This window comes from Mustela nivalis (genome assembly GCF_964662115.1).
Source record: "Mustela nivalis genome assembly, chromosome: 5".
NCBI lineage: Eukaryota > Metazoa > Chordata > Mammalia > Carnivora > Mustelidae > Mustela > Mustela nivalis.
Window position 1 is genome coordinate 112518406 of NC_139024.1, and position 12704 is coordinate 112531109.

The 12704-nt window shown below is 40.6% G+C and overlaps 1 protein-coding gene across 1 annotated transcript in view; it reads left to right on the forward strand.

Moving 5' to 3' along the window:
• Positions 1-12704, forward strand: part of RIMS1 (regulating synaptic membrane exocytosis 1) — a gene marked incomplete at its 5' end in the record, with an annotated part of 498114 nt that overhangs the window by 281832 nt on the left and 203578 nt on the right. The window contains one exon of the mRNA XM_082729765.1: positions 2808-3867. Within this exon, the coding sequence (XP_082585891.1) occupies positions 2808-3867 (1060 nt within the window). The remainder of the gene's footprint in view (positions 1-2807; positions 3868-12704) is intronic.

Here is a 12704-nt window from a genome sequence, read left to right on the forward strand (position 1 = left end):
AGGACTTCTAAGTTAAGCAGATCTTCCAGTCCTGGTTCTGTCACACTAGGCCGTAACAACCCATCTTGCAGGGCTGTGGCAAGGATTATGTGGGAGCATGTGTTTAGAAGCTGGCATTCAATGAAAGAAGCCATTTTGCAAGCTAGTAGCCAATGTGTGTTTACTATAAGCAAACACTGTGCCAAGAATCAGAATATAAATAAGACCATGACATGATCTCTTTTCTGAAAGACCCTAGGGAAGACTACACACAATATCCTGAGGAAGACAGACACCTGGGCAATTAACTGTATGGTGGCTGATTTGATCAAACCTAGAAAATACATATAGTACTTTGGAAGCCACAGGAAAGTGGGGGTGCCTTCTGAATTAAGCTTTCTAGGATTTCCGGGAGTTATAGGGTAGAGAGGGTAGAAGGGGACATTTCAGAAAGAGAGAATGAGTGCACCTAAACTATGTGGAGAGTACACCAGATAGAGTTCAGTGAAGGTATAATGGATAGCTTTTGGTGACAGACTGGTGAGTTAAAAAGAAACAAAAATATTAAAAGTGCACTTTGGGATTGATCAGAAAATGACACCTGTAAATAAAATAATTTGGAGCTGTTGAGTTTTTAAAGAGAAAATATGAAACCTGTTTTTGATATATGGTTTAAAAAAAACAACTACAAAGATTGCAGGAATAAGGATGGAGAAGCAAGTAACATTTTAGATGAAATTTAAAGAAGATTGTTAGGGACAAATGCTGTTACTGATTATAAAAGCTACTTACTGATGATATAAATACTTAAGAAAATACTGAGGTCATTGGGGGTATAGAAGGAAAAGAAGAGATGGGTGGCAACTTTGGGGAGGTAAGTGAGACCAAAAGAAGGTTATTAGTTGGTTTACAATGATTGTTGAAGAATTATTCATCGAGAGTTAATGGAAATGGGATAGAGGGAGGGGTGAGGAAAGGCATACTCAGGGAAGCAAAGATCAGAAAGACTGCCAAACTCCTTCCATTTTCATGACACTCTAGTTTTCCACAAAGCACTTTCACAGATGGTCTTTCTCATGCTCATATGAGCTTTGCAAGGTAAGCATTATTTATCAGCATTTCAAAGAAAGTAAATGGATTCAGTATAAGCTTCAAACAAGCCTTAATGATCTACTAAATGTCTGTGGTACAATCCTCTCACTCTTACGGAAACAATGTTTGATCATTGATACATGATACTTTTTAGACTCTAACTTACATTGTAAAACTGCAGAGCCACCCTTGGAATTACACCCTCCGATGAAAATCCCTTTCACTTCAAAAGACCATTGTGAACTAAATGTCCACAGCACAATTTGCCATGCTATTTTGCTTACTTATGCTGTTTGAAACCCTTCACCTTTTCTTTCCATTATTACTAGACCCTCCTCAAACTGACCCCAAGGTAATTTGGTAACCCGCAATAGAAATTGCCCTTTTCATCATCTTGTATTTTTTTCTTGATTTTTAAAAAGATTTTATTTATTTATTTGAGAGAAAGAGACAGTAAGAGAGAGCATGAAAGGGGAAAAGGTCGAGGGAGAAGCAGACTCCCCGTGGAGCTGGGAGTCTGATACGGGACTAGATCCCAGGACTCCGGGATCATGACCTGAGCTGAAAGCAGTTGCTTAACCAACTGAGCCACCCAGGTGCCCTTTTTCTTGATTTTTATGGATAATGTCTGCTTTTGTACTTTCAGTCAAAAGATGTTCCCTTTGGAAAGCCCTTTATGGGCCTCAAAATAAAATAAAATAAAATAAAAAAGAACAGAAAAGCTTAGGTTGTTCCCACCTTAATAGCATGGTTTATCATGTAGTGTCAGGACACTTTGGACAAGGCCTCTACTTTTTGTAACTTCTGGTATAATTGCTGGAACTTTCCCAAATTAGGGGCACTCCAATGTACAAGAATGGGCTGAAAGGGGCAAATGAGTGAGATATCTACAATATTTAAAGACTGCCAGAACCTTTTATCTTTGCAGTGCCTTCAACCTTATGGGGAGAAAAGTGGAACACAAAACTGTTGTGTGTGTGTGTGTGGGGGGGGTTGTGGGTTGTTTTTTGTTTTGTTTTTGTTTTACATTATGTTCTTAAATGGGGGAGAGGGAAAGGAAGGGGGAGGAAAAATGAATAATAATTAGAAACATTTCAGTATTTCTATTATTTTTGCCCAAGGAAGGTAAAATGAAGGCTAAGGTTCAATCATTTATTTCCTAACAAACTCCCTTAAAATTATTTAGGTGCACATGACCTTGTTAAAATTACTTCTGTTCTACTATTAAAGAAGTGCCACTAGATTTAGTTTTTGAAATGGACATACTTGTATTCACATTTCTTTAAAAGTTTCTATTATGATAGATTGTCACTATGTATATATCAAGTATATATTTAGAATTGAGCTGACGTGTGTATTATCTTTTGGTACTATGTTATTACCCATATTAATTTCATCTAAAACATTTTTAAGTCTTTCATTCACAGCAGAATTTGGCATACAACTTATTAATTTATTGGTCCTTTTTATTCATCTAGCTAATTTATGGAGAATCTGAAATGTGAAAACAACTTTTTAAAGTTCCTTGGGATGCTGTTCTGTAAAGAGCTTTATTTAGAAAGCTAATCAGATACATAGTTTAATGTGGTTATCAACTGGCTTAATTAGACGTCAAATTCTAGCGAGTCCTTTGAAAGGATTTAAATGGAATGCGAAGAAACGACGCTTCTTAGATCTGGTCTCCATTTGTAGCTTTATACATTGCTTTCCCTCTTCACGTCCCCGTATTATCACAGGAAGAAGACTCCGGGGCTCTCGGAGCAGAACGGTAAAGGAGCCCCGAAGAGCGAGCGGAAACGCGTGCCCAAGTCCTCAGCGCCGCCGGGAGAGGGGGCGGTGGAAGAACGCGAGCGGAAAGAAAGGCGGGAAAGCCGAAGGCTCGAGAAAGGGCGGTCACAAGACTACCCGGACGTGCCGGAAAAGCGAGAGGACCGCAAAGCGGCGGACGACGAGAAGCAGAGGAAAGAGGAGGAGTACCAGACCAGGTACCGCAGCGATCCGAACCTGGCGCGGTACCCGGTGAAGCCGCCGCCGGAGGAGCAGCAGATGCGCATGCACGCCCGCGTGTCCCGTGCGAGGCACGAGCGGCGCCACAGCGACGTGGCTCTCCCGCGCACGGAGGCGGGCACCGCGCTGCCCGAGAGCAAGGCCGGCAAGCGCGCCCCGGCCGCCGCCAGGGCCTCGCCGCCGGAGTCGCCGCGGGCCTATTCGGTCGAGAGGACTGCGGAAGCCAGGGCGCCGGGCGCCAAGCAGCTCACGAACCACAGCCCGCCGGCACCCAGGCATGGGCCGGTCCCCGCAGAAGCCCTGGAGCCCAAAGCCCAGGAGCCCCTCAGGAAGCAGAGCCGCCTGGACCCCAGCTCCGCCGTCCTCATCAGGAAGTCCAAGCGCGAGAAGGTGGAGACGATGCTGCGGAACGACTCCTTGAGCTCTGATCAGTCCGAGTCCGTGCGGCCGTCTCCGCCCAAGCCGCACCGCTCCAAGAGGGGCGGCAAGAAGCGGCAGATGTCCGTGAGCAGCTCCGAGGAGGAGGGCGTGTCCACGCCGGAGTACACCAGCTGCGAGGACGTGGAGCTCGAGAGCGAGAGCGTCAGCGAGAAAGGTAAGGCGGAGAGCGGCTCCCGCAGGCACCGGGACGCGGCTGCGCCTCGGAGGCGCGCCCAGGCCGAGCTCGGAGGCGCGCGGCGTGTGCGGGGCCCCGCAGGCGCGGGTGTGCGGAGCTCGGAGGTGCGCGCGCAGCGGGATCCGAGGCGCGTGTGTGCGGGGTGGGCGGGGGGGAGAAGTGCGGGTCGAAAGGTGTAACGTGATGATAGTACTTAACACTGCAGTATGGTGTGTTAGAAAGTTCTGAGGGTAGATTCGGAAAGTTCACATCCCAGGGGGAAAACGAATTCTAGCTAGGTAGGAAGATGGATGCTAGCGAAACTTTGGTACTCATTTGGCTGTCAGATCATTATGCGGTATATCTTAACATTTATACGGAGCGGTATGTCCTTTACATCTCCATAGTTCCACGGAAGTGGGGAAAAAAGTGCGGCGTGGAATGCTTACAGACACAGCCTCCCAGAGAACAGAGTAGAAGGTTTTAGCTTGCTTTGCTTGCTAGGTTTCTTTTTGGTAGAATTTTGAAACATAATCACAAGCTTCAAATTTGGGTTACAAAAGTTTTTAAAGACTTTGGCTCTTGTCATTCTGGGAAGTTCAGTGTGCAGTCTTGTGTTTTTAAGCTATTATTTTGGGGTGGATTTTAGGGGAAACACTTTTCTAGAAAACCAAAACTATTCCTGAAAAGGGGGAATGTACCCTTTTATTTATTTATTTATTTTAACTTTAGTGGTGTGATACTCCAGCGACGTAGTATTTTTCAAGTTTGTATTTTTCAAGTTTTGGGTCAATCTTCTTCACGGCTTGTGAAGAAAGTGTACCATGCTGATGTTATATACTGTTTGGATAGTAACTTTGTAGTTCAAAGTTTATTTTACCTATCACATTACAAAACATTTTGGAGCATTGTGTGATAAGCTGGCTTTTTTTTTTTTTTTTTTTGTCTTGTTCTGCCATCTGCAATACCTTGACCACATGTTGCTATTTAAATTAATTACAACTAAAGAAACTTAAAAATTCAGTTCCCCAGTTACACTAGCCACATTTCAGTGCTCAAGAGCAATTATCACAGAAAGTTCCTTTAGATAACATAACACTGGTCTAGAAAATACTTCAATTTAATGTTGAAATTATGTATTTCTTTCATTTTGCTATTCACTCCCATTTAATTTGGCCACAGTCCTAAATTGGGTAGTGGTGGTCATCATCTTTGTTGTAATGTTTCTTAGTAATAATGTGGAGTAACTATTTTTAGAGATTTCTGGCCTGTCTTAGAGTTGTTAAATTATATACTAAATATTACAAATTTATAAAAAAGTAACTTTGCTTTCTCATTTTCTCTATTTTCAAACTGCTGTGTCCTCTTTGTCTAGTTTCTCTCTCTCTCTACATAGATAGATAGATAGATAGACATATACAAACATATATCCATCTAGGTATTTATCTGTCTAGATAGATGGCTGGATGTATATACAGATGTATGGGTGAATGGATATATGTATTTCGGAATAGTTAAGAAAGTCCACTCCGTCATAATTACTGCATCTCAAGTTAAAATAGCTGTTTTGGGACAGTGATATGGGAATACTTAGCAGGATGTGGATATCATGTTGTAAGTTTCAGGGTCAAGGGAAGACTGTTACCATGGAATAAAATTGTTAGGACAGTGGGAGACAGAAATTAAAGTATTATATGTATTGGGGATCATTTGGCTCTTTAAGCATACCTTCTGTGACTTATGTTTGACTTATAAGTCAGTGTGCATATATTTATGCATATTGTGTATGAGCTTTTTAAAAGTCACATGGTGGGGCACCTGGGTGGCTCCATTGGTTGAAGATCTGACTTTTGGTTGTAGCTGGGGTGGTCATCTCAAGGTTGTGGGATGGAGACCCACTGGGGCTCCACACTCAGTGGGAAGTTGTCTTCTCCTTCTCCCTCTGCTGTACCGCCCTTACCCCCATCTCTCCCTGCTCTAAAATAAATAAATCTTTAAAAAATCACATGGTGACAATACTCTTGCTGCCTTCTGTGCCTTAGCATTGTTTTATAAACACATATGTTTCTCCCCTGAAATAATAAAATATTAAATAAAAGTGTAAATGGGTATGCTTAATTGGTGTGCAGGTAACTCTTAATGGATATAACTATGTATATTTATATATATGTATATTTTCCCATTTCTTAAAGTAAGGACTCTACATCAGTTCTTACTGAATATGTATTTTAAATCACAGTGGGCATAGAATCAGACCAAATTGATTCTCACAACTATTCACAATACCGACAGATTGTGAAAGAAAAAAAATGACAAGTGGCATGGGTAATTGGAAGGATGGAGCTGGTATAATGTGAGGAACTTACTGCCTTTGCTCCCTCTTTCCCTTCCTTTGGAATTACCATTCTGGGAACACTGGTGACTATACACACACCTCTGAAGTTGGACTTAAATCTCTTCTGGGAACGCAGGAGCCTCACATGTGCCATTGTCTCAAACAACTCTTTTCTCTTATAATGAATCTCATTTTCAATAAATGCCTTGAAAATAAACTCCAATCAAATAGTTGCCTTATTCTAATATTTTAACTGATCCCAACTCAGTGTTTACAAAATGTATTTCTGTCTCTGTAGCAGAGACATTTTCCTCCTTCAAAATGAATTAGAAATTCCATTCTCTGTAATATTGATTAAAGGCTTTATTACCAAACCCCACCATTGTCTACTTAAAGGACGATCTAGGGAACCAGCTATGATAATCTACAGTGTACTGAAACTCTGCACAAGTTACTTAACCTCTGTAAGTACTAGTTTGCTGGTGGGCTCAATGGAGACAAGAGTGTCCACTATCCACGTGGTAAGATTATTGAGGGTTTTCATGAGATGATGCATGTAAAGTAGGATGCTACATTAACATTCTTCCTGTTTTGATTTTTCTTGTGGAACCTGTACATAAATATCTAATATCACAATGAGTGTGAGATAATCACTCATATGTATAAGACATAAAGAAAAGGTAAAAACTATTTTTATGTCCTATAAGATTAATGGAACAAGAAGAGGAAAACTGGTTTGGGAAGAGTTGTCTTAGGAGAGTGGATGCCATGTTTTGAGTTTCAGGGTCAAGGGAAGATTATCCCCATACAATAAAATTTAAAGGGCAGTGGGAGACAAATTGAAATTGCATTTTAATTATAGCCCATTATTTTGGATTATGGACTCAGTTCCCGTGTGTGTGTGTGTGTGTGTGTGTGTGTGTGTGTGTGTGTGAGAGAGAGAGAGAGAGAGAGAATGAATGACTTGCCACACCAACAAGCAATTCTCATATACCAGCAAGATGTCCTAGTGAATTCAACTTAATTCAATTCTGACGTTTTCTACCTAGAGATAGCCTCAAATCCCACAGGTTAAGGGCTCAGTCCCAAAAGACTGCTCCCCACTTCAGATGCCAGTCATAAGCCCAGGTTGTTACCTGTGCTTCTCACCGACAGGTGTAGATCAGAGGCTCCCACAACCCGCTCCATGGGTTTGATTAATTTCTTAGAGATGCTCACAGAATTTAGGAAACCATTTGGATTCTAGGTAACTAGTTTATTATAAAATGATATAACTTAGGAATGACCAGGTGGAAGAGATGCATAGTGCCGGTTCTGAGGAAAGGGCACAGAGCTCTCATGCCCTCTCCAGGTATGCCATGCCCCTAGCACCTCCATGTGCTCCCTACCTGGGAGTTCTCAGAACCTAGTAGGCAGAGTTGATTAACTCATTGGCTATTGGCAGTTGGTTCAACCTCCAGTCCCTTTCTTCCAGGAAGTCAGGGGACTGGAACCTTGTAGTTCCAATCCTCAAATCACATGATTGGTTCTCCAAGCTACCAGTCCCCATCCTTACGTGTGCTCCAAAAGTCACCTTGGTAAGTGCAGGCCTCTGAAGCATATGTATTAATAGTCACCTCATTAACCTAAGAAAAGATACCTTTATGGCTTTCATTACTTCGGGAATTCCAAGTTTTTTATTTTTAACTTTTTTAAAGATTTTATTTATTTCAAAGACAGAAAGAACATAAGCAGGGAGAGGGGCAGAGGCAGGCTCCCCACTGAGCAAGGAGCTAGACTCCAGGACCCTGGGATCCTGACCTGAGCCAAAAGCTGATGGTTAACCCACTGAGCCACAGAAGCACCCCAGAAAACCCCAGTGATTTTAGAAGCTCTTTACTAGAACCTTCACTAAAACCAAATATATATTTCTTATTTGTTGTAAGGCACAGTTTTACATCCATTCATTTGCTAGTTCAGTTTAAGAGTTACACATATAATTAAACATTAAACACAGTGCTTGGCTCTCTTATTCTGTTCAGGCTCCAAAAAAAAAAAAAAAGTTGCTTTTGTTGTTGTTGTTTTGCTCCAGACTAGGTAGTGTATTAATGACAGAAATTTATATCTTATATTTTAAAGGCTGGGAAGTCCAAGGTCAATATGCCCACTTGGTCGAGTTCTGCTAAAAACCCTCCACCTGGTTCATAGCTAGTACCTTCTTGCTATTTCCTCACTTGGTTTAAGGGGCTGTGGGGTTTCTTATAAGAGCACTATCCCATTTATGAAGGCCCACCTTTGCTACCTAAGTATATCCTAAAGGCCCTGCCTCCTAATACATCATCTCTGGGGTTTAGGATTTCAACATGTGAATTTTGGGGGGACACAACATTTAGACCATATCACTGGCATAAGGTAGCTACTTACTGTGTATATACCATTTTTGTCATTGATATTATTATTCTAATTTTATCATTATGCAGTTGGTTTATTTTTTATCAGCAAATATGTATTTAACACTTTCCATATATAAACTGATGTTTATAAAAGATAAAATATGGGGGATATGGAGAGGGTGGTGGTGTTATGGACATTGGGGAAGGTATGTGCTATGGTGAGTGCTATGAAGTGTGTAAACCTGGCGATTCACAGATTTGTACTCCTGGGACTAATAATATGTTGTATGTGAATAAAAAAATTAAATACTTTTTAAAAAAGAAGGATGAAATATACGTTTCGTGCCCTCATAGAGTTTATATTCTGTAGAGAAATAAGCAAAGAAAACTACACCATGAAATGTGTTTAATTTCTCTGCAGTTTAATAAATACCTCAAAGGAACATTTTTTTCTAGGTGTGTTGATATAATTTTGCTATGTCCTAAAATTCAACAACAAAAAAATAACCTAGTCAAATGGCATCTGGAAGGCAACACAGCCTTTATATTCAATATAATCTTTTATGTATGGTATAATTCCACTCATATACCGCCCCCCCATACACACAGAGGGATTAACAGTGAGCTCTAATGGGCTTGTCTCAAAATTGAGGTCAGTTATCACATGTTTTCAAAGTGAATGCCATATTGCTTTAGCCATCTGGGGAAAATTGGGCATCTTTGTCTCTTAGCTTATAAACGTTAAAACATACATTTCTTTTTGAAGAAAAAGATAGTGAACTAATTCTTGTTTATAAGATAGCAGTTGAGTATAAACGAAATGTGTAATATGACCCACTGGGGCAAGGCCTAGTAAAGATTTGTGCTTCAAGGAATTGAGTAGAGAGGTCTGAGAAGAAAGAAAGAGACAAAGATGGTGCCAGTGTAGAGGAGAGAAAGAAATGGCACCAGTTCTGAGAAGAAACACGGAAATTTTGCTGTCTTGATCAGGGGAGTAAGCTACTTAAACTTAACAAGGAACTTAAAGTATAAATCCTCTGACAGAGCCAGTTGGAAGAAGAGCCTGACATTGGATAACAGGATTTCCTTTCTTATCCCCTCCCGCTTACTGACTTTGAATAAACTCAGAAAATGCAACACAAATTGATTATTCCTTTTAAAGTCCTCTGTGCACGGCCTGAGGTCAGCCTGTCTAACAAGGGCTAACTGGTTTGTTTGTAACTATTACTGCTAGGCAGTGTTTAGCAGTCCTTTTAGGAGCATGTGATATCTGGATTACTCTAAGAAATGATCCCTGCAAGGGTATCAAATAAGACTATGGACTTTTAATACCAGGTGTGAACTTTCCCCCTAAAGACAAAGACTGTTTCCATGGGCCAGAGTATAGGGTTTAGGTATTGTGAATTATTGACTATTAAGTTTGTGTACCTGACAACTTAATCATTGGGGAATCAGGAACAAGAGTTGGAAACCCTTGTAAAAATCGGGTACTAAATTCTTTAAATGTAAATGTAACTCTTTATGTTATTTTTTAATCATTAAACTTTAAACATTAAACATTAAAATATTGGGAGTATCTTCTTTGTGCTCCAGCAGTACAATGCCTACCGTTGACAGAACTTTTGATTCTGACCAAAAGCTTCTGAGTTACTTGTGTATTTTGACAGTGAGGAATGTATTTTATATCCTTTTGGTAGTCTTGGTCCTTCTACCTATAACTTAACTTGCAATTAAAAAATTTGGTCAGATTTATTTATATATTAGTTTATATGTAATATTACATGAATATTGGATGATACACATGATATTAAACAAAATATCTATAAAAACCTACTGCATTCCAGGCACCCAGTGCTAGGTTCTAGAGGTACAGTGATTATATAAATAAATGCACACATATAGCCATGGTTTCTGCCTTCATGACATTTTTTTATTGGCTATCTAGAGGATTCTTATTGGGACTTTATCGAGAGATAAAATCAGGTTCTTTGGTAAGAATTTGGCTACAGACATTTAAAAATAAATTGTAAGCTGAAAACGATAATAATTTAAAAGACTTCATCTTCAAATGACTACCCAAACCTAAGCATTGATTTTTCTTACCCCATGAGATCCCATAAAAATGAAGAAAAAGAAAGTGAGCTATGAGCAGATGAGATGTTTTTAGAATGGAAAGAAGAAAGTAGCCTACCCAGCTTTATTTATTTTGTGTTTTTTATTTTTTATTTCAAGTTTTTATTTAAATTTAATAGTTAACATATATGTGATAAAATTGGCTTCCAGTGTAGAATTAGTAATTCATCACTTACATATATCACCCAGTACTCATCACAGCAGTTGCCCTCCTGAATACCCATCACCCACTTAGCCCGACCTCTCACCCACCTCCCCTCCAGCATCCCTCAGCGTGTTCCCTATAGTTAAGAGTCACTTCTGGTTTGCTTCCCTGTTTCTCTCCCTCTCTTTTCTCCTTCCCCTATGTTCATCTCTTTTGCTTCTTAAATTTCACATATGAGTGAAATTATGCAGTATTTCCTCCTCTGACTGACTCATTTCCCTTAGCATAATACACTCTAGCTCCTACTTTTAGACATAAGAGGTTTTCAAGTGAACGCGAGTGTGGTAGTGAAGAAGACTATTTGCCACGAAGCACCTCACGAAAACCTGAGACCCAGATGCCAGAGTCTGTGGAGCAGGAAGTGAGAAGGAGAGCTTCAGACTGGCAGATGCATTCAATATTTGTTGACAGAGCAACTGCATCACTCTGTTTGTTCTCCTTACCATTCCCTCCTCCTCTTTACCCCCTACCCGACAGCAAGAGCAGCCCCTCACTGAAGTCCCAGGTATAAATCCAGAAGAAATCCAGTGAACCGCCTGAGCAAAAGCCAGAGAATCGAGTTGTTGCCCCCGCACCCATATGGCTTAATGCGGAGTTCCATATGTCGTTTACCCTAAAGTGAAGGCTGCCAGCTTCCAAGCTCCATTCATTCACAGATGCTGGAGATGCTGTTAGTGTCCATTACAGCAGCGTGGCTAAAAAGACCTACGTGGAAATTCTCACCAGCTACACACAGAAATCCAGCCAGGAGTCCGTCTTCAACATGATTGAACAACAAAGGCCACAAACTATGAAGAGCACCAGCAGGAGGAGCTAAAAAAAAAAAAAAATCAAGATGAGTAAGTAGACCCTACAAGTAAGAAGTTAGTGCAGGAGCAGAAGGGTGCTTAGAAACCAAACAGTATGAAATGCCACATTCCTGGTCAAGTTTGACACATCCCGAAATGCCTATGCCCCACCCCCAGGGCAGCTTCCTCGCCCAACACACAGATACTCTGTGTAAAATATTTTTTGAAAAATTCAAGTTATTAACTAAAGTTTATTTATTTATTTAAAGATTTTATTTATTTATTTGTAAGAGAGAGAGAGAGTGAGAGCGAGCACAGGCAGACAGAGTGGAAGGCAGAGTCAGAGGGAGAAGCAGGCCCCCTGCGGAGCAAGTAGCCCGATGTGGGACTCGATCCCACGAGGCCGGGATCATGATCTGAGCCAAAGGCAGCTGCTTAACCAACTGAGCCACCAAGGCGTCCCTATTAACTAAGTTTAAAGGGAAAGCCCTGCGTACCAAAACCCTTAACACTGACGTGCTTGGACAGGGATATCTGGACAAGATATGAGACTATATAGCCGGACTGAAGATCCCAAACTTGCGGCAGGTATGAGTTGATTCTCCTAGCCAGAAGTGAAATAACTTGATCTGAGATATTAGAATAACAGCTGATGCAAAGCCTGTAAACCTCTTTCGGTTCAAAAAAAGAAGTAAACGTGAAACTGAAACTGACCCATGAGGAAACACATAGGAGCTCAGAGGATGAGTCCAGAGGTTATAATTGTGAAACATAGGAGAAAGTTTAACACCGTTAAAAATGCCAAGGAATAAGGGAAAAAAATCTACAAACTTTTAGAGGTTAAGAAAAAAACTAGGTCATTTACACAACAGGAAGGGTTAAACTGGCCTTAGACTTCGATCAGCAGTAGATTCTAGACTATAACTGTTTAATACCTTTGTATTAAGGTATATGGATCAAAACCCTTTGAAACTAAAATCCTGTGCACAGCCAAACCATCAGTCACCTCCAGGTTCTCAGGAAACCTACTTTGCAATTTCCTTCAGAGAAATGGATACATCTATTTAAAGATGTATCGATATTCAAGAAAACTTAGAATAATAATTTAAATAGTGGGACAAATTAGAAACAAGAAATAGCGGAGCTATCCCAGGAATCCAGTGCAAAGAAATCTCTGAATGACATTGTGTGTAGAAAG